Source organism: Aulostomus chinensis, chromosome 15 (assembly GCF_037954235.1).
Source record: "Aulostomus chinensis isolate RoL2024-O1b breed Wild chromosome 15, RoL_Achi_v1.0, whole genome shotgun sequence".
NCBI classification, from domain to species: Eukaryota; Metazoa; Chordata; class Actinopteri; order Syngnathiformes; family Aulostomidae; genus Aulostomus; species Aulostomus chinensis.
The window spans coordinates 13,960,914-13,985,722 of record NC_141334.1 but is presented as its reverse complement, the minus strand read 5'-3'; the positions used below and the strand labels follow the sequence as shown (position 1 = coordinate 13,985,722).

Below are 24,809 nucleotides of genomic sequence, written 5' to 3'. Positions count from 1 at the left end.
CTCTCCTGCTTCCTACAAACAATTTAAACCTGAAACAGATTTATTATTGCACGTTTTTTTTATTGCACTCAAGATATAACAGTCCGCTATGATCCAACACCACCTCTAAAGCATTAAACGTGAACTCTAAAAGAGAAAACTACCTTCCACGTCACAGCTGAATAAACAGAACATTCTTTGAGAGCTGTGAAAACACAAGTACTGTTTGGTTTGATGCTGTTTTGTGTGTGTGTGTGTGTGTGTTCACGACTATCACCAGAGATTATTACCAGATTTATATGCTAGAGATAAGAGCGGATCCTCCCGACGGCTGAGTCGGACCCAACTGCCGGTGAAACACAAAACGGCGAGACTTGAGGTCGTTTAAGGAGAAACTCCAGACAGTTAATGACTGCATCAGGAAATGCAAAAAAAGAAGAGTTGAAATGCTTTAAAAGTTGGGGAATGAACAATTTTAATCATGAATTCAAGGACTGGAAAGATATAGAAAACGCAGTAAATGCTCACATATCTGCTACTAGTGCTTCATTAATATTCAAAACCCCTGGCTGCTATTTTTAGAATATTTAACAAAAACTGTTGGGCTTTTGGAGGGGAGATCAGCTCGTCCTGCACGCAACTGAACGATTCCAACCTAGACTGAACTTCACCAAGAGGGCATGAAGCCTCGCTACTCGTCATCACCTTGAAACCTCGCCCAGATGAGTTCGTGACGTGACATTTGAACGGGTCAGATGTCAACGTCAAACTCGAGCTTAAATGCTGGTTGACAATTGTAGATTTAGATACGCCTTTTTTTCTTTCTTTCTTATAAACCAGTGTGTTAGCTTTAAGTGAGAAGCCATCATTGACTCAAAATGGGAAAAGAAAATAATTTTTGTATGTGTTCCTTTTCAAAAACCAAAGCTGAGTGTAAATCAATACTGAAACAAAAGGAAATCCTCTCAAGTGCTGGATGACGATACGTCCCTCAGTCTCTGGAAACAGACATCGTATGCATTCATTCTGTTACAATAATTCACACAATAATCTAATTTTTAAATATCAAAAACACCACAAAACTAGTCTCTGTCAGACATTCATTATTTGTAAATCTATGTAAATTATTTAACATTTACAAACAGTAAAAAGTTGTGTCAAGTAGACAATAGTAATAATTATACAGCCATTTTTGGAAAAAAAAATACAAGAAAACAAACACTCGCCCCCTTTGGTGGAACATTTAGCCTTCATTTTATTGGTTTATTAACAGTAAATAAATATTGTTGTCCGCGCCAAAATAAGAACGTCTGTGTTCATACGAGTTTTCGTCTGTTTTCGTATAAAAGAAGCAGCACTGATATGTTAAAATGCAGAATTATTTACCGCACACATACACACACACACACAGACACTCACGCAGTCTCACACAGTATGTGTGCGATTAAGAAGAGTGAAAAATGTTCCACCAAAGTGCAATAATCTCATCAAATGTACAAGAAACAATACAAACATCGATTGTCGTACCTAAATGTGAATATTACAACTAACTCATCAAAGTTTGTGACACTCAAGTACATTAAATATCAGGTTTCATAGCAATAAGACCTCTAAAAATACTGTCGTACTAGGTTAATCTCTTACGTACATGAAGCTGTACCAGTTGCTCAGAAGTAGTGAGGCAAAAAAAAAAAAGTTGTTGTTTTTTTTTCTCGTCACGATGTGCATTTTCATGATGTTACTGTTTTCTTACATGTTGAAGTACCGCGTCGTCTCTTCAAGGCTGTAATTCAGTGCTACATTTGAATGCATGTAAATAGTTTCACACCAATGGTAAAGTCAGCGAGGGCGTACATTCAAAAACATACGGGTGGGGTGGGTCGGGGCGGGGGGTGTACAGGGGTACTGAAACCCAAAGCCAACAGACAATATGACTGATAGTGGATTGGTAGATTTTGAGTTTCTTATTTAGAAAAAATAGCTCAAGTTTGACATGGCAGATTAAAGAACCATTTCTGCTTCACGTGTCTGGAACTGGAACTGGAGCTGAAATGACCACAAACACCACGGTGACACGCCTGTCATCATTTCAAATGATCCCTTATGTGGCGCCCCACCTAATGAACCCTGCGAGTTTGTATTTTCCCCCTTTGTCCCTTTTGGTTAAATATTTTAAACACCCTCATTATATAAAAATATAGAATATATTCACCCAGGATTTTCAGGGTAATTTGTTTATTTAATGCCACTTTTTAGTTCTTAAACAAAAAACGATTTCCTGTCGCATCGGTTGAAATGCCAGGGGGTTATTTTGATATCACAGGAGGCAATATGTCAATGATATTGACTTGGTATTGATTTTCATGATGTGTCGGATATAAAAAAACAAAAAAGTCCCATTGAAACCCATTCAATTCCACTGCCAGCATCAGTTTGATGCAGATCCTCACAATAATCGCATCATGATCGTTTCTATGGGTTCTTCAAGTAAAATGAAGATAGTAATGCAAAAATAAACATTCCCTCCCTCCCCCTAACATTGCAGATTATATTGCATTTATCAGTCAAAATAATCATAATTAGAGATTTTTCCAACATCATGCAGCTCTCATGTAGTCGGTGTGTTACAGACACCCACCTAGCGACTCAGCCATATGCATGACGACAGCTGGAATTCAGAGTCCTCAGTGGAGCACCAAGATGGACTGAACGTCCTCTTCCTCTACATCAGTCTTCATCATCGTGTTACATCCTGGTGCTGCACTGTGGCCTGCAGGCTTTCAATCAGGTGGAATCATTTCAACCCTTCAGCTCTGCTGCTGCTAACACCTGAACTATCTGAACTGATTCAGGCGATCAACGCCATCGCCGTGCGTTGTTCTGGCTGCTGCGGTTTCTTTCGTAACATTAAATATATTAATGAATGAATGAATTAAAACAGCAGAGATGAAGCTGCAGCGACTAAATGACCCAACAGGAGAACAACCGTTCCGTGCGTGTTTGTGTTTTCATTTCGGAGCATCTGATCCTCTGTGAGATCTATGATAGTCTGATTTCTGACCACTTTATTGCTTTAATTAAATAGTGCAATGAACGTGAAAATTAAATCTATCTCTTATGGTTCCTCACTATTAAATTTAGCTCAGTTCCTGTTTCGTACTGAAGAGAACCTTGGCTTCCACCTGCCATGTCAATAATTGTTTCGCTTTATCAGCTTATTTACAGAAAGAACAAATAGATGAAAGTCTTCAGTGTGTAGTTGCATGTGTACAGCGAATCCTACCAACGTGCACAGAAACTCTCACAAGGGAAACAAACACTCTATTTTTGGCTTCAGGAAAGAAAAGAGAAAGGTAAGTTACTCAGCATGTTGTCTGACAGGTTTGGCCTTTGACCTTAAGGCCTCACATCTGCCCGAAGAAGATGGAGCAGAGCAGGAAGATGGCATAGAGAAAGAGGAGACCCAGACCCAGCCGGCGATCCAGCCTCCAGTGGTTCAGGTGAACGCTCATCACCTGAGAGGAGGACAGAGATGTTAGCTGGACCTCAACACAAGCAGGGTGGAGTTTAGTTTGTGGTGTCAACTCACTGTCAGAAACACAGATGCCAGCAGCAGGATGACGGAGTATACCAGTCCTTTATTATTTATGGAGACCTGCAGGACACAGAGCAGGTGTAGGGTCATCTACCACTGATAAAACAAAAACACACCCGCCAGTCACCCAGGAAGACGTGTGTGTGTGTGTGTGCACGTACTGATGATCCGTGCTCCACCACAAGGGTACGCAAAGCCCAAGGGAACCCCAAACCCAGCAGGATGTCAAAGATATTGCTTCCTATGGAGTTAGACACCGCCATGTCCCCCATGCCTGGAAAGGTGTCAGAGAGACGGAGAAAGAAAGAGAGAGAGAGAGAGAGAGAGAGAGCGATGCTGGATTGAAGTGCTTACATCATAAAGAGAGAACAGAGGTGTACATGCAGACTTTCTTACCTTGTCGAGCTACAATCAGACTGGCCATGCAGTCTGGCACACTGGTCCCTGCTGCCAGGAAGGTGATGCCCATGATGTAGTCTGGGATGTCTAAGGTGAAGCTGATGATGGTGACCTGACCCAACAGAAGTGTTAAACTAACACTGAACGATACAGTAAAAAGTTTTTGTCCCGCTCCCTCCATCCCGCCTCCTTACCATCCACACCATGAGGTAGGAGAAGACGGCGATCCACAGTGTGGAGGCCACAAAAGTGACCATGAACCAGCGGTGCCAGCGTGGCAGAATACAGTTAGGCACAGTGCAGTAGAGCAGGAGGCCCAGAGGCCACGTGATCACCCACCTCACCCGCGCGCAGCAGCCACCTGAGAGGAGAAGGAGCTCAGACCATCAGCAGCACACATGCTGGCTCTGAAGCAGCTTGTCTACCTCCAGCAAGGACCTGATGTGATCGGCCATGTTAGTTTCTGGAAATATGCTTCAAAATTCAGCATTTTCATTTTTCAATATCATGTGACCAAGGGACTCTAAATCATGATGAGCTGTCAATACTAGACTGAAAGTACAGGACTCGCCTTATTGGATGTGGCTGCCTCTTACACATTCTACACGAACATTATTACTAGTTCTGTCAGGTCCATTCACGTCAAGAAACACAAGAGATGATAATGAGCTTGATTTGTTTATTATAGTACAAATTGGCGGTATGGCTCTGTTCAGAGGAAACCCCTGATAATTTTTTCATGAGCACCATGAAACAGGGGACAGCAGCGTGAGGGAAGGTTCTCCCAGTTTAAGACTGGAAGAGCAAACACACCCCCGTGAACAGAGCAGCAACATGACATGGAACGAACTATGCCATGTATACACGACAAGGTGGAGCTGGGGAGGTGGAGGGTAGCAAGTTGCGAGCAGGAGCAACTGTACAGCAAATAGCAGCAGCAGCAGCAGATAGCAGCGATGACAGCGGGCAGAGCAGCAGCCAGAAGCTAGCAGAGCGGGAGTTGAGGCCGGGTGACAATTAAGTTGAGAGGGGCCAATCAGAAGCAAGGGATTTGATCAGCTGATGCTGAGCAGCTGTGATCAGCTGATTGATCAGTTTGATTGATGGACGGGAAGCCAATAGCACTTGACTACCACGGCCTGACAGAACTAACGCTAACGCTCGATTTTTACTGAAGTTGGAGCAATCTGCGGTATTTATCCGCCACAACAGAAAAATGGTATTTTTCAACACTAGTTTTTGGCTGAGGTCTTGAGTCAAGTGTCTGTCTGTCTGCCAGAGAGCTAAAATGGAATTTCTGCTGAGCTCGTCATCACAGCGAGGTGATGATGTCATAGCTCCACGGTGGAGGTACTCACACTTTAGTTTGGAGAAGTGATCTAGTTGCTTCCGCTACACCTGCAGTACGAGCGTTTGTTGATTTTGAATAGTAAAACCAGAATTCGCACGTTTTAAATCGGTGGGTAAAAATCTCGCTTCTCTTCCATCTGTTTAAACTTCCTCACCCGGTATTCGCACAGGACTGAAAATCTCATCTTCATCGTCCTCTTCCTCCTCTGGCTGGCCCACCTCCATCCCTGGCTTGTCTCCTGACTCTACATCTCCTATCCCAGGTCTCCCGCCTCCATTCTCCAAACTACAGGAGCCGGTCCTCTTCATGCTGTTGCCGGTGGACCCCCCTCGTGATCCGGACTCACTGCCCCGCTGGTTCTTGGAACTCCGGATCAGCCTCTGTCTCTGTGAAAGGACGACGAGGATTTTTTTTTTTAAATAATAAAACCTCGAGCTGGTTGAATTTGAATGTCGCTGCTCTGTCCCTGGCTACCTCACTGATGAGCATGCGTCCTGCCATGGAGAGCCTGGTGCGAGGGGAGAAGTGGGGGGTGATCATGATCCTCAGGCCGGCTTCAGAGAAGGACAATTTGTGGGGGCTGAGGATGAGAAGCTCATCCACCATGATGACCGGAGGAGGATCCTGACCTTGGGCTTGGCCTTGACACACACACGCACGCACGCACGCACGCACGCACGCACGCACGCACGCACGCACGCACGCACACACACACACACACACACACACACACACACACCAAAGATTCACACACTTGAATCACAACAAAACCCCTGAGCCAGAACACCTTCTCACCTTTGTTCAGCAGCACCATGGAAGTGTTACAAGCTGAAGCATCTTCTCCCATCTTGTCGTCTCTGTGATCATCAGAGCCGACGCAGCAGGGCCCAACGTTCCCCAGCTGGTTGGTCACAAAGGCCAGAATCTGGGAGTTGAACCTGCCACCAAACACACAAGTCAGAAAACTGCGGGGGCCCAATGCCCGATGAAGGAGCACAGTTGCTGGTGAACTTACTTCATGATTATAATGTAGATCACATACATGGTCATGAGGAGCAGCGACTCCCACCTGCACAGTGAGATGGACGCGTATTAATGGAGTCAGACATGTCACGCTTGAGCTGCATTCAAATTAATAACAAGTCCACAATAATAAGCCTTTAGTTCTGCTTTAGGTTGCTTATGATCAGGACTGGAAAGCACAACCAAGATTTCACTGTTGATATTCTCTGCACATCATCACCCTCCTACTCCATCCTTCTGTAGCTGCAATTTTTCTAAACTTCTCTCTCTTAATCATCTCTAAGCATGTCTGCTTTCTGATTAAAAGGGACAAAAGCAAAATGTTGCATAATCTTCTTACCAGGACCAATGAGGTCCTACACGAACACGCAATTCTCTGCCAGTGTAAGAAGACTTTGGTCACACGCATAATTTTAAAAATTGCTGTCTTTGTTTTTCTCACCAGCGAGACTGGTTTGAATCTGTGTGGCGTTTCTGAGCAGCATGAACAGAAGTTGCATTTGACCTGAAACCTGCATAAAGTTGAAGGTGAGCTGAGTTTTTCCACATCCACTAAACCCTGGCTGGGTGACCACTCCATCACTGCACATGTGCAGACGCATAACTCAGCTCTCCTGTATTTGACTTGCAGGGTTGACAGAATTGTGAAAAACCTGGGAAAAAATCCAGAAATTTGAAGAAAAAAAAAACACCATGTCCACATGCGGTAAAATTTTTGAAAAATAAATAGATGATCAAAAAGTTGTAGAAATATGCTTCAGAAATACCTGAATACTCAATTACGATCAACTCCAAAAAATCAGTTAATCTATGTTTAATCAAACCACGCTGATAGATTTGATATTCATTTTTCATGAGTAATAACGTTTCAGAAAACAGTCATGAAAACTTTCCTCTCAAAAGCAGTGAAAATTTAATAGTACAAATGTTTGTGAACTGAGGAATTGGCACGTCTGCTGGAACACGGTCTTCATGAGAACTGTGCTGAGGTGAAATACGGCAGGACGCTCCGGCTTTGTGATTCAATATACAGCCTGCTGTAAATCACAGACCCAGACGACGTTTAGTGGGTAAATAAATCTACAATTTCATTAAAACGAGTGACAAACAACAATGGGGAGGCATTTATTTTAAAACACAGCTCAAGCTGAAAGGGTAGAAGACATTCAAGACAGGACGCGAAGACGCTAAGAAGGTATTTGGAACACTCGCTGAACCTGTTAGCGCTGCACAATCACCCACTACAAGATGTGGGCGGCTGACTGGATATAAGGCTTATTAGATGTTCTCGTATTCAGTGAGCACAAATCAGGGAACCAAATCCAGTGCTGAACATTCACAACATCAATCAGAGAAGATGGAGACGTCTGCAGATCTGTGCGGGTTAGAATACAGAAGCCATGGAAACGCCTCGATAGAACTGTGATCACATGACGATGGGGGATGAATTCTGGGACTCTAAGCAAATAAAATGGACTTCATGTCAATGTCACTTCCTTCTTCACATAATCCCTCTCATAATCCAATTTAAGGACATTTCAAAAAACAATCACAGCTCTAAAAATGCTGTCAATCTAGAAAATCCAACTAGTTCCATTCAAAGTATTCAAACTCACCAGACAACCATGGCATCGTAGATAACCTAGCGAGAAGAAAACACTTTTAATGTGATGGAGTCAAAGGTTAAACGTGGATTTGTCGGATTGTGTTGGATGTCTCACCATGATGAGAGTCAGAACAGCGAGGATGTAGTAGGAGGAATCTCTGAACAGGGACCACCATGTCAGAGTGATGGTCTGTGGAGGAGACACGCGCCTGCTAGTGTTTATTCACTCGGCTACGCATCTTTATGTTACAAGTTTAAAAAAATCTTCTTACCTGCCCGGCAAAGATCCCACTTAGGCCGATGATGACCAGGATGTTGAAGACGGCTGAGCCGACGATTGTGCCAACTCCAACGTCTCCTTTAGTGATGAAGACACCTGGACCAGGAGAGAAAGACCAGAAATTCAGGGCTTTCCCATCTGGTTCTGAGTACATTGTGGACCCTGAAGTCCACAATGTTTGGTAAGTATGAACCCTGAATGACACCTGGGCGCTTAGGGTCAGACGCCAAATATCCCCCATTTCCTGATTTTTCTTTTCTGCATTCTGTGGATTGGATCGGATTTCGCTCTGCATGCCTAAACTAAGCTTCAAACAGGAGCCCACCAGAGCCAGGTAGCAGAGGGTCCAGTTCTCCAAAATCTTTAGCCCCCAGCCACCTCCAGGGAGTTTGCATTAATGTTAGCGGTGCTAGCCACATGAATGAGAAGTCGCTTGTATTTTACCTGAACTGATGTGGATCATGTTAGTTTTATTTTTCTAATGAAATATGAGACAATCCTGAGGCTGAGTGAGCGTCTTGCTTCACTCTTTTCTAGCACGATTCAAAACATGGGAAAGTATGAGTTGGAGTTAGAGACGCAGCACGAGGTTGATGTTTCAATAGTAAATAATAGAAAAAGGGCTAAAAATAAAAATCCCTGCTCTCTCTCATCTCTCAACATCAGTAAACCTCCTGCACTCCTGGTGCTGGTGACTGTAAAACGCTGAAGAAGTCTGATGCATTTGAAGTGACAAAGCTCTGATTTTTTAAAAAACAAAAAACTCTGCTGACATCTACAGGATGCTTCTGGCACTGCAGAAAATGTGAAGACAATTTTTGAAATTTCAGCATTTCTCTTCGTAAATGTCGAGAAGCTAAAACAAGTTATGACGTGTTTTCTCTCTCTCTCTCTCTCTCTCTCTCTCTCTCTCTCTCTCTATCTGGCAGTGCTACTCACCGATGAGAGAGGTAAAAAGCTCTGGAGCAGAGCTTCCTGCAGCCATGAATGTCGCCCCGGCAACATCTTCACTAAGCTGCAGATTCTAGAAGAGGGGAAAAAAAAGAAAACAAAAGAAATTCATATAATAACTGTGTGATGATTTTAGAAAGCAAATGATGTCTGAAGGGAAGATGATCGTGTTTCTCTCACCTCGGATATTTTCTCAAGGGACGGGACAAAGTAGTCATCACAGACGATGGCCAGAGCATAGAACATGTAGATGGCCTGAAAACACACGCAACAAGCCTTTTTCAAAAATCTAAAATCAAAAAAGGTCTGTTATGTAAGTGTTGGAGGGTGACTTGAGGATATAAACAAACAAAAAAAAAAACAGATGATGTATTCAGGTGATGTCACGAGGCACTCACGCAGAGGGTGTGCAGAATCACAGCCCCCTTCTTCCTCTGCTCCTTTGTAAAGATGTCCTCGGGAAACTCATGGATGGCTGCAATGGACACATACACACGTGCACATGCGTGCCCACACACATGCGCGCGCGCGCGCACACACACACACACACACACACAATAATCCATGAGATCAGACGTGCGACATGTTCGGCAAAAGTTAAATGTCCTAAATATAGGTCTGTCAATCCATAAATAAAAATGTTCTATAATTCATCTAGATCAGTCACTTATATCAATTTTGGCTTTGACAAGCATTTTCAATATTTCAGTTTAAGACGAAATTGGTAAATGCATGAATTAATACATGGAAAAATACAGTGAAGCCAAATCCTGTTATAGACAAGGGTGCGATTAATTCCATCATTTTTTAACGCATTTTCCAAAACCTAATCAAAAGAAACAGATGTACATTAGAAGAAATGTGTTCATATCTGTGATTACAACGAAAGAATATCAATTTTTATGAAAGCATTTTTTCTTTTCTCTTTACATCCAGACATTTAGCAAGGTCATACAAAGCGGCAATGTTGTCACATTGCATGATCCTCCTGCGTGTCTAATTTCGAACGTGTGCTTCACTCTTGAAGAGTGACACAGGAAGTGAGGTGGAAGTGAAACTGGCAGCTGCTTCCTGTTCATCCTCAAGTGTCAGAAAGAAAAAAAAAAAACATAAACAACCCAACTGCTGATGACAGCTGAGCTTCCCTCTGTTCCCCTGACCTTACAAAATGGAGCCGAGAGAGAGAGAGAGAGGGGGGGGGGGGGGGTACAGCTCCAATTTACAACTCTGATCTGAGCTGGATGAATTGAACCGACTGGGGAGCGCGGAGCTATAAATAGCTCCACTGCTGAGTGAGGAAACAGTGGTTCCAGCACACAATAAGCAGCACCGCGGCTGCACAGAAAACCAAGAACAGACTGCATAGATTAAGTGTGTGTGCATGAGTCTGTTTGTGTGTGTGAGTGTGAGATGTGATCTTTGACGCTGCAGTGTCAGCGAGGGAGAGGAGGAGAAGGCTCAGAGGAGGAGATTCATTTGGCCAGTTTGAAAATGTAAATGTTTGTGCAGTTATGTTTAGACTTCTGTGCCTGTGCCAGAGTTCAGCCCTGCCTGCCTGCACGCGTATTAACTCAATGGTGTGAATTTGCTCAATTTTAACGTTGGTTGCAGGTTGGCGAGGCATCCACTCTCTATTTCCTGCCCTCGTACGGAACAGAAGGAAAGAGCCTGGTTTATTTGAGAGCCAGCTGTTATTGCAGAGCAGCACTGGCGTATTAAGTCGCTGAGGCTTAGCATGTAAACTTTCTGTCATGTCATGGCACGAGAGAGGCGGCGCCAGCGTCAAGCTGCGGCATGTGCATCTTCTCAAGCAGCCAGTCTAGCGCATCAGCTGTTGGACATCTGCGTTTGCTCTGTGGCCTTATTTCCTTCAACCTCTTCTGCTGCTGGCTGCATCCTGTCGAGCTGCTCTGGAAGTCTTCCAGTCGTCCCCTCGGCCCCAGAGCAGGAACTCAGGTTGTACTGTTGCTGGTAACGCAAAGCTGTAACATGTAGCTCACATCGATGCTTTGAGGAGTTGCTCTGGAGAAGGCAGTTGCTATGGTGACCCTCTCCCTGGGGGGAGGCCTTTTTTTTTTTTTTTTTTTGATGGGCGGCAGTAGGAAGCCTTGGGCAAGGCGATTGCGCGGCAAACAGTGAGAAAAGGGGAGGTGAATATTTTTTCCCATGGCTTGAGTTTATGAAAAGTAAAAAAAAAGAGAAGTGACAGCAGCTCAGGACTGTAATGTCTAAAAATATTTATTTTTCCTTACAAACCCTCAGGAGAGGTCTGAGAGAGCGAGGGAGGGGACAGTGATACACAGTAAAAGACAGACAAACAGCATTTTGGTTTACTGGAGGAACCAGGATGGTGGTTTGCCAAGATTCCTCTGGTCTCATAAGACGACAAACAGAGACACCCAGGTTAACCATGATCGCACATCTGCATCTCCCCCAAACCAGATCTGAGCCAGATGTGCCATCAGCTTGATACAAGAAGTTATGCAGTCAGCCTGTGTGAGTTTCACTTGATAGCAGTGTATATTCATTTGACTTTTTCACAGATCTAGATCACAGATTCAAAATGTAAAGTTAGCAGCCAATAACAACGACAGGAGCCAAAACACATTTCAGTCTAATATGGCTGCAGGGTACCAGCCCCCCATCACCCCAGAGAACTGATCCTGCAGCCAGAGAGGACGACCAGTGAAGCGGTGATTGAGTGGGTGGGTGACGTTTGAGATGTGACCTTAAAGTTGGTCTGTGAAGGTCAGCTCAGAAGTTGGCTCAATAAAGTGCCGTTAAAGGTTTGTGTAAAAACAGGTCCTGTCATCCCTTTTACCTGACAAGATTCATCCTCTGATTACATGATAATCCGGATTAAATATCTTGTCAATCCCACACACAAATCATCGTTATTATCTCATTGAGATATTTCAGTCTGGACCAAAGCGTAGGAATGTGCTGCTGGTGCGTCATTTCACCAGAACATGAGGAACTGTGGTGTCACTAAGTGATGACAAATGAAGGAAGAACTTTTACAGACAGAGCAGCAAAATCCAAGCCCTTTTTTCTGTTCTGGTCTGTTTGATCCCATGTTAGCTGTTAACACGCATGTTGACTCCGTCATCCGGGACTCTGCATTGTGTCTTTTGCGTAACAGATGTGTGTTTGTGACGGTTTGTTATAGTTACTGCACAGAAAACAGACTTGTACTTATACACCTTGACAACCAGATGAGTGGAGAATGTCCTCAACTATACTTTGTCGAGTAAAATATCCACCAGTGGTGAATTCAGCGGCGATGTGAGAAGCTAAAGTTGATCAGAGTGATGGTGAAGGAGGTACTGTTATCGATCAGCCAGCCTGCAGGGTACCAGGAGTCAAGCCACAGTATCGAGAGGCTCACCGAGAAAAGTCAGATCAGGCACCGACCAAACCGGCGTCAGTGTATTGGGTACACGTGCATGCGCGCCCACACCTATACACAGGCCTCTGTAACAAGCCTGCATTTTTCATGAGGAATTAAAAAAAAAATTCATCCAGGTGTGTAATGTAAATTCAATGGAGCATTTGTTCTTTGATTTGGCTTTCCTTTGAGGTAGTGTGAATACAGCATCAGATGAAAAGACAGCAGGGCTTCAAACCCTAACAACAACCACGTCGCCTATCAATAAAAACACTAATCATCGTGTTAGGCTGCTGGGACAGATGTGTTGCAGCTTTATCTGGCGGCCTGAAACGACTCCTCGGTTGTCAGGTCACTTTTATGCCTCGCAGACAGAATGATTAAAAAAGACAGGAGAGATTGAGATCTAGAGTTTTCTGCTACACATAATGACAGCAACAACTGGGTTTTTTTTTTTGTTATAGTTTTTTTTTAAGAATGATAAGATCATTTCAAGACAATTATTGACAGACTGCCTGCCAATTTCTCTCTCAAAGCTTCCCAAAAACGCTAAAATATGTCCATGGAAAAATACTGTTCTCAGCTGACCGTCGCTTGCCAAAATAAGCGCCATAACAAGTCTTGACGACACACAGCATGAGTTCATTTACATGATTTGATTCCCCACCCCCTACCCTTACAGTCTATTTTAGTTCTACAGAATTGTCTGGGTTTCAAAATTTAGCATTCAGTTGCCTAGCAACAACGGTGGTGGAGGCTTGTCAGCTGAAGGCGGATCACGCTGTCTCCATCTTGTTAAGCAGTGGAGGGATGAAAAGAGAGAAAGAGAGCCTGGGGCTGGACGTTACTGTGCAATCCCCAAGATAATATCCCTCGAGGTCCTTGTGCAGGCTTTTTAATCACACTACATATTATGCAATCACTGTCAGACGGCCTGCTGAGGAAGAGGACGGCAACCTGAGCTGGGAGCCACGCTCGCCGGCACGTCTTCTAGTACCTGACTTTCCAGCCTTTTGTTCGCCAGTTTGTCTCCAGCGTATTACTACAGCGAAGCATCTGCCCACTCGTAAGAGAAAACGTGTTTGCAACCAGGAACTCAATTAAGGTTAAGTGTGTTATAAAGTAGCAGAACACAAATGGTTGTTGAAGAAACTGGCCGACACACAAATGGAGTCTCATTATTGTCTATCTCAAGTGGAGAAAAAAAAAACCCCACCTGTGATGTAACATCAGCGAGGAGGATGTGTGAAGGACACGACGAGACGCCGCCGTGTTCAATTCTACTGATGTGTTCATGTTCATTCGCCTCTCGAGCTCAGGCATTCTCAAAATGAAGGCTCGAAAGATGATTTCAAGAAATCAAAAACAATTTAAAAATGATGGGAAATAGCTTTGATTCCTCATGATTTTTTTTTTAATGAAAGATTAAAAAAATTGTACTTAAGGTAAATCCAATCCACAATGCAATATGAAATGTTGCTGGAGAGCTCCTGCCTACACATTGTATTTGTAGTATTGAACATCCCGCATATCTAAACCACTGTGAAAAAGGTACATATTCATATTATGTCTTTCTGTGAATACATTAAATATTGTGCCCTTATATAGATCTTTTTTCCCTTTTCCAGTGCTTTTTTTTAATCAAATATTGCTTATAGTCCTTCTATATTGCTTGTTTAAACGTGTATTACTTTGTTTTTTATTGACATTTCAAACATATTACATTATAAAGACAGGATTAGATATTACGACAATCCAATTTTGCTGTTGTAACACTGTAAAATTTTCAGGTCTTTAGACTAATAAAGGATTATTTTATGTAACCTTATCTTCTAATAGAATCCCCCCTCAAAAAAAATCACACCATAAACTGTCTTTTTTCAATGAACAAGAAAATTTACCCCTAAAATGAACGTTCACTTGAATATTGCAAACTCTATCACAATACATAAATATGTGTGTGTGTATATATATGTGTGTATATATATATATATATATACACACACACACACACACACACACATACATATATATTTATACATATACATACATATATACATATATATACATATATATATATATATATGTATGTATATATATAAAAATTATGCTGCCCTACTTTTTTATGACTGCCACTTTGTCAGTGAGCTGTTAATAATTTACAGCTAATGGTGAAATCTATCTTTTCTTTTTGTTAACAATCGAGGCTCCATCTTGATCCCGGTTTAGTGAAAGTATTCTAAATTAAACCTTACATGCAGAGGAAAAGTGTCAGAGGTACATTTTATAAATGAGGACGCAATCTCTCTCAACAAAGAAAATAAAGGTGAAAACATCACGATGAGTTGCCCTTCGTATTTCCTGCCCCAGCATCCTCACATGGAGGGATGTCTGCCAGCATGTTTCGCTCATAATCTATTTTTAAAACCCTCATTATTCAGCGTGTGTGTATCTTTTATGTTTCGCAACAGACGGAGACTCTTTAGGTGGTACAGAATTATTAGCATGACTAGATTTGCATATATTTCTCCGAGAATAAGATTGAAATTCAGCCTTCAACAATGAAAGTGCAAGGAGCTGTGCAGTTTGCCACACAATGCAATCATGTGACTGGCAGCCTGATGTGAGCACAGCCATGCGGGAGTAAATGAACGAGTTGTGTTCTGTTGGTACGGCAACAGATTTTTAATTGCATGGCCGTGTTGTTTTATCAAGATTTCTACTCTGATTTGCATTTATGGTAATAAAGCTGTCAGCTGAGATGGATGCGGCTCCTTGTCAGGCAGCTAATCAGACATCTGTGTCGCCATAATCATTCCACAGAACTATTTGGAGCGAGCAGAACCAAACAGGATTGCAGAAGATGGAGCACCTTGGATATCTGATCGGACTTTTACTCTGACAGTGCTCGCTCTTGTGCGCTTGATCTGTCTCCTTGAATCTTTTGGCGTATGAGCTTGACATGGACTTCAAGCTCCTGACAACTAACGCTGCTTAGTCCGCGTGACCTTTCAGTTCACCTGCAGGAGAGAGGCAGCCCTCTCTGGTACACTGCACCTTCCTTGTTTACCTGCATACACCACACATGCACCTCCACGGCAGGAAAAAGACATTTCTAAACCTTTTTCAAAAAAAATTGTATAAATGAGCTGTTGTTCTGCCACAATAAAAAATATACATAGCTTTTGCAATCGTGCAAGGTGTGTGAAATTCCAGATACTGACAACGGCACATGTGATAGTATGAATTCAATATCTCTACCACATTCAGGGCGTCTTCTTCCACGCTACAGGACTTTTTAAATGCTCAATTTAGTCTTACAGACAGGAAACAAAACCTGATGCCAATTCGAAACTCCTTTCTGCTGACAGCTATTGTGTATCGCTTGTAACTTGAAAGTCTTTGTCAGTTACAAAAAGTACACAATAGGCTCAGCTTCCTGTCTGTAAGACTAAATTGAGGGTTAAGAAAATCCTACTTCCTAAGATCTTCTCATGAATGAGGCCGAGTGTTTGTAATAAGAGGATTGTTGCTTTTCTCTCTCTCTCTCTCTCTCTCTCTACTGATATCATGACATGATGATGGCCATGTTAACTCTGACTGATGCCGACGTGCAGCAGGCATTCTGGGAGAGTTTGCTGGCATGTTTCCAGGAAGAGAAGAGTGACTCACCTGCTCGGGGCTGATCCAGGCTCTGGTTGTCGGATTTCTCCTGCATCAGCCTGCGCGTCCATCGTAGCGTCCCTCCATTCACGCCTGACCGAAACCCAGAAGAATCTGCGTCTGTTATGAAACCACACCAAGGTCATATTACCTCAAAACCAGCCAGATACAAACAGCATTCACGTCAGACCATCAGCCCTGAGGATCTGCTGCTATTCTTTTTTTCCCATAAACCAATAAACTGAACTTTTACTACACATGATAATTAGCAACCAGTTATTAAATTATAAGATGATTCCAATTATCATCAAATGCGGCTATAAACAAATTTAACGTGATGATGATTTTGCATGAGACCATTCAGGGTTCAAGGTGACATTTAAAAATGGCTCCAAATCCCCCAAATATTCAGTTTACAGAAGACAAATCAAACAAAAACATGAGAGAAGCAAACAGAAGTGCTCACCGGCTAAATTCAGGGACTTTGTTTTCTACAAGAATCACTAAATGAAAATAAATTAAACATACAAGCAATGTTGTACTTAATTAGTTTGGGTGCTCTGTGTTCCCTCATCCCTGTAAAACATTCAATTATTGTTCCTGGCACCTAGTTATTGTCTCTTCTGCTGACAGACCTGTCGCGTCGGTCATTAATTCAGTCCACGCTACAGTCAGCTGCCCTGCTCCATCATCGGCTCTGAAATCTTTAAGGTGTGTATTTCAGCTCTGTAATTCATTCCTCTGCAGCTAATCTTCTGTGTGTGGGTTGCAATTTTTACGGCATTACTGGGGCGACAACCGAGGAACTCCCCACAGATAATCTATCTCATCATCTCTCTCACCGCCTCTCCTACGGGAATGAAAGAAAAAAATACAGATAGCTGTCACCGCCACCCACAGAGATCTTTCCACCAAGAAGATAGAGAGGCGGTTATTATTACACTTTGTAACACACACACACACTGTCCTTTATTTTACGAGGCAGCTTGGTGTGTGAGTGTGTGTCTGATGCATTTGGTGATTGTCAGGCGCTGTAGTGTCCCTTTGTACCTGCAGCTCAATGAGCCCATTTCAGGAGAGCTGCGGTGGAGGCTGAGAGGACACGTGAAGGCTTTCATGTTGAGGCATCAAGAGGAGCTCCGCTCCTATGAAATTCAAATAGCTTTCTGACACAGATGGCTCCGCACCAGTTTCACAATTACAGCCAGGAGAAATCTTCAACACCTAAATAAAACATACCTCCTCAATTCCGTCCCATTGAGGGAGGGAGAAACAACAGAGAAAAAAAACAAGGAAAGCTTCTGCTGATTTAAATCGGGGATGCTGGGAGAACAAACAAGAGAGTATTCCATTTTTTTTACTCAGATTTTGTTTTCTAGCCTCTAAAAGGTGAAGATGATTTTTGTTTCTGTTGTATTTCATTGTAAATTAATTACATTTTTTTTTTTATTTTGAGCTGCTGATTAAACAAAAGCAATTTCCCTTTGTCAGGAAATGTTATTCACTATGTGAAAGAATAATAGTCTAAATAATATCAACCGGGTAAGCCTATGATGAGTGTAAAGGTTAGCTGCAGAACTAATGCTGCTAAATGCAATGCGGGAGACAGACCTCAACCAAAGTTTGCGTAATTTTTCTTGGGAAATTATCAAAATGTCCAAATCTGATGAATACATTTTGGTAAAAAAAAATATGTTTTGTGTTACATTCCTAGTTGCGTACATGTCAAGGTTGACTACAAAGTTTGAGGAAACTAAATTCACTCTTGAAAGATTAGGTTTTATAATATGTCAGTGACATGATTAATGTCTGTAAATGAACGTGCCAACTTTTTTGGAAATCCTCTTCAGAGACAGAAAAGAAGACAGATCTCCTTCTCTCTGTGGAAAGCTGAGACCCACAGAGACCAGCTAGTTAGCTTAGCACAAGAAATGGTAGGAAGCCATCGAATACACTTTTCTCCAAAACAGTCTTTGCTTGCATTAATGTTGTGAGGGATGTGTATAAGACTTATTATAAAATAATCTAATGAGATGTTGTAACTCTACAATCAGAAACACAGCTGGAACTAATTTCCTGATTTGGTGCAAGGATTTGACCCAGCACCCCAAAACTTCTGCCAACAAAACAAAACATTTGTGGACGACTAAAAGAGCAACTGCTGCTACAAATCCTGAACCTGATCTATCTGAAAACTTTTGACTGTGGAAAAATGTCCCATCCACTACAAGGAAAATACGGTATCTATCTTCTTTTGGAACTCTGGTGAAGATGGCACAAAAGGACATGTGTTAAAAAGTAGACAAGTTTATACTTCATTCGACTCAGGAAAAACCAACCTGACAGCGATCTCTTGTTGGACCTGCCCACGACCCTGACCTGCCCTCCTAACAATCCTGCATGTTATTCAAAAATAGGACATAAAAATCACACGACAGTCTGACCTATGCCTTGGACGTTGGTTAGAATTCAGGTGATCCATAATGTTTAAGCTAGCTTTACTGTCACAATGATCTTCGCTCTTGATAAGACTTTCTGCTTAATGGCAAAAATGTAAATAAGAAGGAAGAGGCATGTAGAAGGAACCATGAATGAGGGAGAAAGAGACAGAGAGAGAGGTGAAGTAAATCTTATCTAACTGTAATCATAATTCTTATATGTATACAAACAGGAAGGAACCGCTAAGCCAGAGGCCTGCCTCCAATATTCTATTTAGAATATCATTTGTAGTTTTATGGTGGTAAATTCATCTTGTTACAACACTGGAACATGAAACAGCCGGTGTGACTGCGACAAACAATTACAATAAATGACGGCCATTTGATTCTAACAATATAAATAATCATTCTAAAATAAGGGTATACGTTGTTATCTGCTCCAGTCAAGGAAGACATAGCAGCGTTGCTTCCTTCTTTAACAGAAACAAGACATTTGATCCTGTCAATCACACATCGACTGGACAGACCGGCTTCCTCGTCTCACCCCAAACACCTTCACTGCCTCCACAGGGCTCGATGTCTGTCTGTGGTAGTAAATGTCTCCGACTGTGAATTCCTCAATAGAGGCAATGCAGGTAAGCTTAGCTGCACCTGTAACATGAGTCAGTACATAAAAATTTATGGAAATGTTATCTGTATTTGGGTCCAGCATTAAGTGCCCTCTAAAGCACTTAAATACTGTACGGGGGGGCTTCTGGCTTTTTTATTTATTTATTGTTTATTTGACAGGAATAATGGACAATAATATATTTCACCAGATATAATATACTGCCAAAGAAACTCTTATAAACTGATTTGCATCTGTAGTCCCCGGGCAAAAGTCCAGGGAGATGCAACTATCTGAGAATAAAATCACAAACTAACAATAAATTAAAACAGTGCACTAATAAAGGCACACACAATATGAAAGTGATACTTCACTAAAATGTGTACGTTGACTCTAAGATTTCCGGTAAAAGTCACAAGAATGAGCTCACTCTTGAGCTCATGGAGACACTTTTTCCTTTATGCATTACCAGCCATGTAAATTTAGCTTGAAGCTAATGGCAACTGATAGCTAACAGGAAAAGTGTCCAAAAATATCAGTGCACAAACTCTAAAGCACATTTTCCAGTATAATCAACACATTCTTATTCCAGGTGTGTGCTCAGTAATCCAAAAACCCTTTGGTTCATGCTAAAAAAAACCAAACACTAATGGTGGTAATGCTAATGCTGATGCTCTGCGCAATCGTGAACAAGCACTGAACTGGAAGCGTTATAGCGTCATTGTTTTTAGATCAAATCAAAGCGTTCGTGGATTACTGAGCACAGCTGGATAAAGAAGACGTGGATTATACCAGATGATACCCTTTAGAGTACAGATATTTTTGGGCAGTTTTGCTGTTGTTTTGAAACTGAAGCTGATTTTAGCCGTCAGTCCCTATTAGCTTCAAGCTAAATATACACGGCTGGCTTTTTTTCAAGCATTTTGGAGTCCCAAATAAGAAATACAAAAGGGAAAAATGTCTCTGTGACTTAAGACACCTATTTTTGAGTACATGAAAGGCAAAATACATGTTTTAGGTAAAGTATTATTTTAAATGGGAACTAAACTACAGTTACATGAACAAAGATAGAGCACAAGTTCACTGTAAACCCCAGAGAGGAGGAAACTAAAGCTTAACTTCTGCCATGAGTTCAATAAATTCTCTCCAAGTTGTAAAGCCTGATACGTTCTGTTCCTGCTGTACGGCTGCTATATGACTGATCATCTCCCTGCAGCTGTCATTCCTTACTGCACTGTTCTCTGTGCAATTAGCAAAACTCTGTGTGGGTATTAAAATGTTACAAGGGTCCAATCCCCTACACTGTAAGAATACCATCTAATTTCACAATTAGTGAGTTTAAACTGGTAATCTGACTTGTATGTGAAAGTCCTGGATCCTTTCCAGGGACTGTTCTGTTCCCCTCAGCTTTTCTTGAAGTGAGAAATTGGAACAATTGTTCAGATGCATCTAACTAACTGAAAAACAAGGTAAGGTTTTAGGAGTTTCCGATACATCGGAAGATGATGGAGATCCGAACAGGAACCCATTCATCTGTTGTACAAACATGTCGTAGGGCTGTCGATGAATATTCTAGAAATCAAATATATAGTTGAATTGTAAAATGCACATTCAGATGTGAAATTCATCATTTGACTGTGAAATAAAAGCAGCCGTGCCGCAGCGCGTTGACACTGACGTGAGGCGTGGGCCGCAGCAGTGCATCTGCGCGATGAGAGTCACACAAGGTCACATGAAGTGATTAAAAATGACATGTAGGTCAAACTGAATGAAGGAACAACAACTGCGTGGAAATAATGACTGAGAACTCAGCCGCAGAGAGAGAGCTGCCCCCTAAAAAGCTCCAATATAAAATATGTTGGTTTCTTGTTGGTACACCAGTGTGAATTTTGAACTTTTTCAACTTTGGGACCCATGACCTAATAACCTCTGGGGAAATAGCCAAAATTTCAGGACTTGTAGAGAAGGTAGAAGCCTAGAGTTGTTGTTTAAGGTCTGATTAGCGTAGATCAGTGGACCAGGAGCCAGCCAGAACATGACCTGAGACACATTTAAATTGAATGCATTTCTGTTTTTGGGCTTCATCTTTATGATGGAATGTCTTTAGCGTAAATGATATTTGCAAACAGCCTTTACTGCCACCAAGATGGCCAAAAAAATACAGTAATATGATATTACCTACAGTTTTAAAAGGTATATACCCAAGCTTGTGTTTTCCTAATGTCAAGTGTTGCATTTGTACGTTCAGTCTTTCCAGTACGTTTTAAGACATTTTTAGCATTAAAAAAGTGGGTCAAGGGCAGGAAGCACCCAGTCACACAGGCATCAACTGTTCAAAACCAAGACGTCTATTTCCTGCTTGCTTAGATGTGTTCAAACAGCTTCCATGTTTGGTCTGAAGGCATCAACAATGCTGCCAATTACCCATAACTCTGTATGACAGCTCTCACAAAACTGAAAAATGACAAAAGAAAAAAAAAAAACAGACAAAAATTCAAATTCTTTTTTCACTAATAATATCGTTATGGTGAAATAAATAATTAACTATCTTGTAAACTCACTTTAAGCAACCTTTTCCTCTCAGCAATCACTTGTTAGCTAGCTTATACATTACCGTAAATGTCCTAAAAGCCTTTCAAACGAAACACATTTAGGCTATGTCCTCAGTTGACAGTGGTGCCTTTTGAGTCACCTGTCTCTTTGTAGGCAGAGATTCTCTTGAAGTCACGACATTGACACACAGTGGATGTGCCAGCGGTTAAACTCACTGCTGCCGCATTCTACAAATGATCCAGAGGGAAGCCACCTTTCCTGGAGTGGATGAGGGTTGGCCGTGTTTAGTAGGTCCGCCTGCAACTACTGATTATGACGCAGGATCGAGTTCAAATGTCTTCTTTTGTCTGTCATAAATTTTCCTGTTGTAAATGACAAAAAAATGAGAAGCAGCAAATCCTTTTTTTTTTGGAAGAATGTGGAAGACGCAAATATTTGTAATTGCTCAAAAAAGGGTTAAATGAATCCTAATAATCAAAATAGTTGGCAATCCGGTTTCATAAACACATCCAACATCTTTGCTTCTGGTGTCTCAGATTTTCTTCTTCTTCCCTTTCAACCTTTGATTATCTGGTGCATTTCTCTGCTTGGTGATTATTGATTGATTATGCAGCTTCATCACGACGAAGAGACATTTTTTTCAGGTTTATAAAGCCGATGATGCTGATGATGGTGGGATGTGTGGAGTTTTGAACCAGCACATCCTTAAATGGCTATAGAAGCAGCGCTAGTCTAGATGCTGCTGTCTGTGTCATATTTTCCGCATATTGTGCGAGTAACCTGCCTGTCACCAGTACAAACAGCAGACCAGCACATGCTTTGCCCTGTGCTTCTCTACGGTGGGAATGGAGCGGCGCTGGTCGCCGTTCAAAAACCCTCTTGTGTTTGATGGCACACTCATAATTCAAAGGTGAAGTATAAATACTAACGACACGGCTCCTTTAGCAGATCACCCTTCCATCAGAGATGGCATGTGACATCAGGGGGAAACACTCCAAAATAAAGTTCACTCATTCATATCATATAACACACAGACACACACACATACACACAGACACACACACACACACACACACACACACACACACACACATAGGATCGCTAGTACTGAGGCTCCTTGATGAGTGTGTGTGACAGTGTATGACCACATCAGTAAAGGTGACGAGAGGATAATGAGCGGGGAGGTGTGTGTGTGTGTGTGTGTGTGTGTGTGTGTGTGTGTGTGTGTGTGTATGGGGGGTGTAAAGAGATATCATCTCAAACATTTGTCGAATTTTAACAAACTAATGTAAATACATAAGGTGCTTTTATGGTAACGTAAAATTGAATGAAATAACGTGATTTATGAGACAGGAGCTGCTACATCGTTGTTTTACACCAGATGTGATGGGACATGAGAATGAATCAAGAACATTCAACTCAAATCAAATCTCATCACCACATATTAGTTATTCTAACTCCGAGGAATTTATTAAGGCATATTAACAAACGTTGTTTCTGACAACCTGGCACAGAATGGCTGTGATAGAACACAACCTATCAAGTCATGATGAGCAAAAAAAAAAAAAAAATTAATCCTTTTCCAAAGAATTCTTTTTTTTTTCCAGATATAAAAACTGAAATAACCCACGAATACCTGGTAGATCTTCAGGAGCCTATCCCCGGTGATTGGATTTCTACATGCCAAATGTATGTGTGTGTCCATGTATGTGTGTGTGTGTGTGTGTGTGTGTGTGTGTGTCTTATGTAATCAACAAACTGTCATCTTCCTGCAGTGTGAATCATGAACCAAAGGACAGAAGATGCGAAAGGTTAGCAGTCATGGTAGAAAAAAAACCCACTAAACTGAGATATTTCTGCAGAGCGCCTGTTATCTAACATGCAGCACTCAGATCATCACATACCCACTTTAATAATACATTTTCATGTAGTACTGCAATACTGCACATACAAGACCTTTACACCAGACATTGTGTATTTATTCCTATTAAAAAAAAAACAAGAGCTGAAGCATGTGAGGTATTTGCACCACATGTGAACACATCCAGTGAATTTCCTACAATTTGAAGACTTTTTAAGACTATATATATGTATATATATATATATATATATATATATATATATACATATATATATATATACATGTATATATATGTATATATATTATGTTGTATAATATTGGTCCTATTTACATGGTTATTAACAATAAGCACATATTTCTATTAGTCTGTTTATCAACTTCTGTCATTTTAAATTTTCAAGTGAATGCCATTTTCTCTCTCTCATCCATCTTTCATCTACAATTCCTAAACATATGAATTAATATGGTTCATACACAGGATGAGAGACTGCATGCTGGTTGACAACTTTAAATGATATATAACACTAATATTAACACGCTTATCTAAACGTGTGTGCAGGATTGTGACGGGTCGTGCAGGCGCGTCTATATTAAGGTCTCACCTGGTGCCTGGAGGACTTGTGCGAGCCAAATGACGGCGACCAGCCCGACTCCACAGCAGCAGAACCGCTGGAAGGGCCGCCGGTGCCTCGCTGCTGCTCTCATTCCTCAGCCAGCCGCATATCCACACAATAACATCTGCTGCTCACTTGTTTTCCACTTTCTCTGCGAATGGCCCCGAACAGACCTCCAGCACCTCCGGCAGCAACAAGAAGCAGGCGTCTTCTCTGCCAAGTTACCGAACAGTGTCAAAAAACAAAATACAAAAAAAAAAGAAAAAAAAAAAGAATTCGCCCCTCTGGGTTTCCCCCTCCGGACTCACTGCAGCCGAGGAGCCGCTTCACTCCGCCGAACCTCCCGGTCACACATAGCGAGCGAATGCGTAAGTAAACGAGTCTGCGTTCATGTGTGCAGCCTGAAAGGTCGACAGCAGATCCCACAGTGAGGAGCAGCAACAGGAGGTGACATGCTGCGAGCTCCGTGTGTCTTCACGCTCTCTCTCTCCTCTCACGCGC

The 24,809-nt window shown here is 41.9% G+C and overlaps 1 protein-coding gene across 1 annotated transcript; it reads right to left on the bottom strand.

Moving 5' to 3' along the window:
* Positions 1–54: 54 nt before the first annotated feature.
* LOC147248839 (sodium/potassium/calcium exchanger 3) lies at positions 55–24,809 on the bottom strand. Its single transcript, XM_086226267.1, has 17 exons — positions 24,297–24,809; positions 16,245–16,355; positions 9,583–9,659; positions 9,365–9,439; positions 9,173–9,257; positions 8,226–8,329; positions 8,069–8,143; positions 7,964–7,989; positions 6,340–6,393; positions 6,120–6,262; positions 5,799–5,965; positions 5,479–5,710; positions 4,168–4,334; positions 3,971–4,085; positions 3,736–3,848; positions 3,569–3,634; positions 55–3,494 (listed from the first exon to the last, which is right to left on the bottom strand). The coding sequence occupies exons 1-17, from the start codon at positions 24,397–24,399 to the stop codon at positions 3,384–3,386; spliced, it is 1,824 nt and encodes a 607-aa protein (XP_086082393.1). The 5' UTR covers positions 24,400–24,809; the 3' UTR covers positions 55–3,383.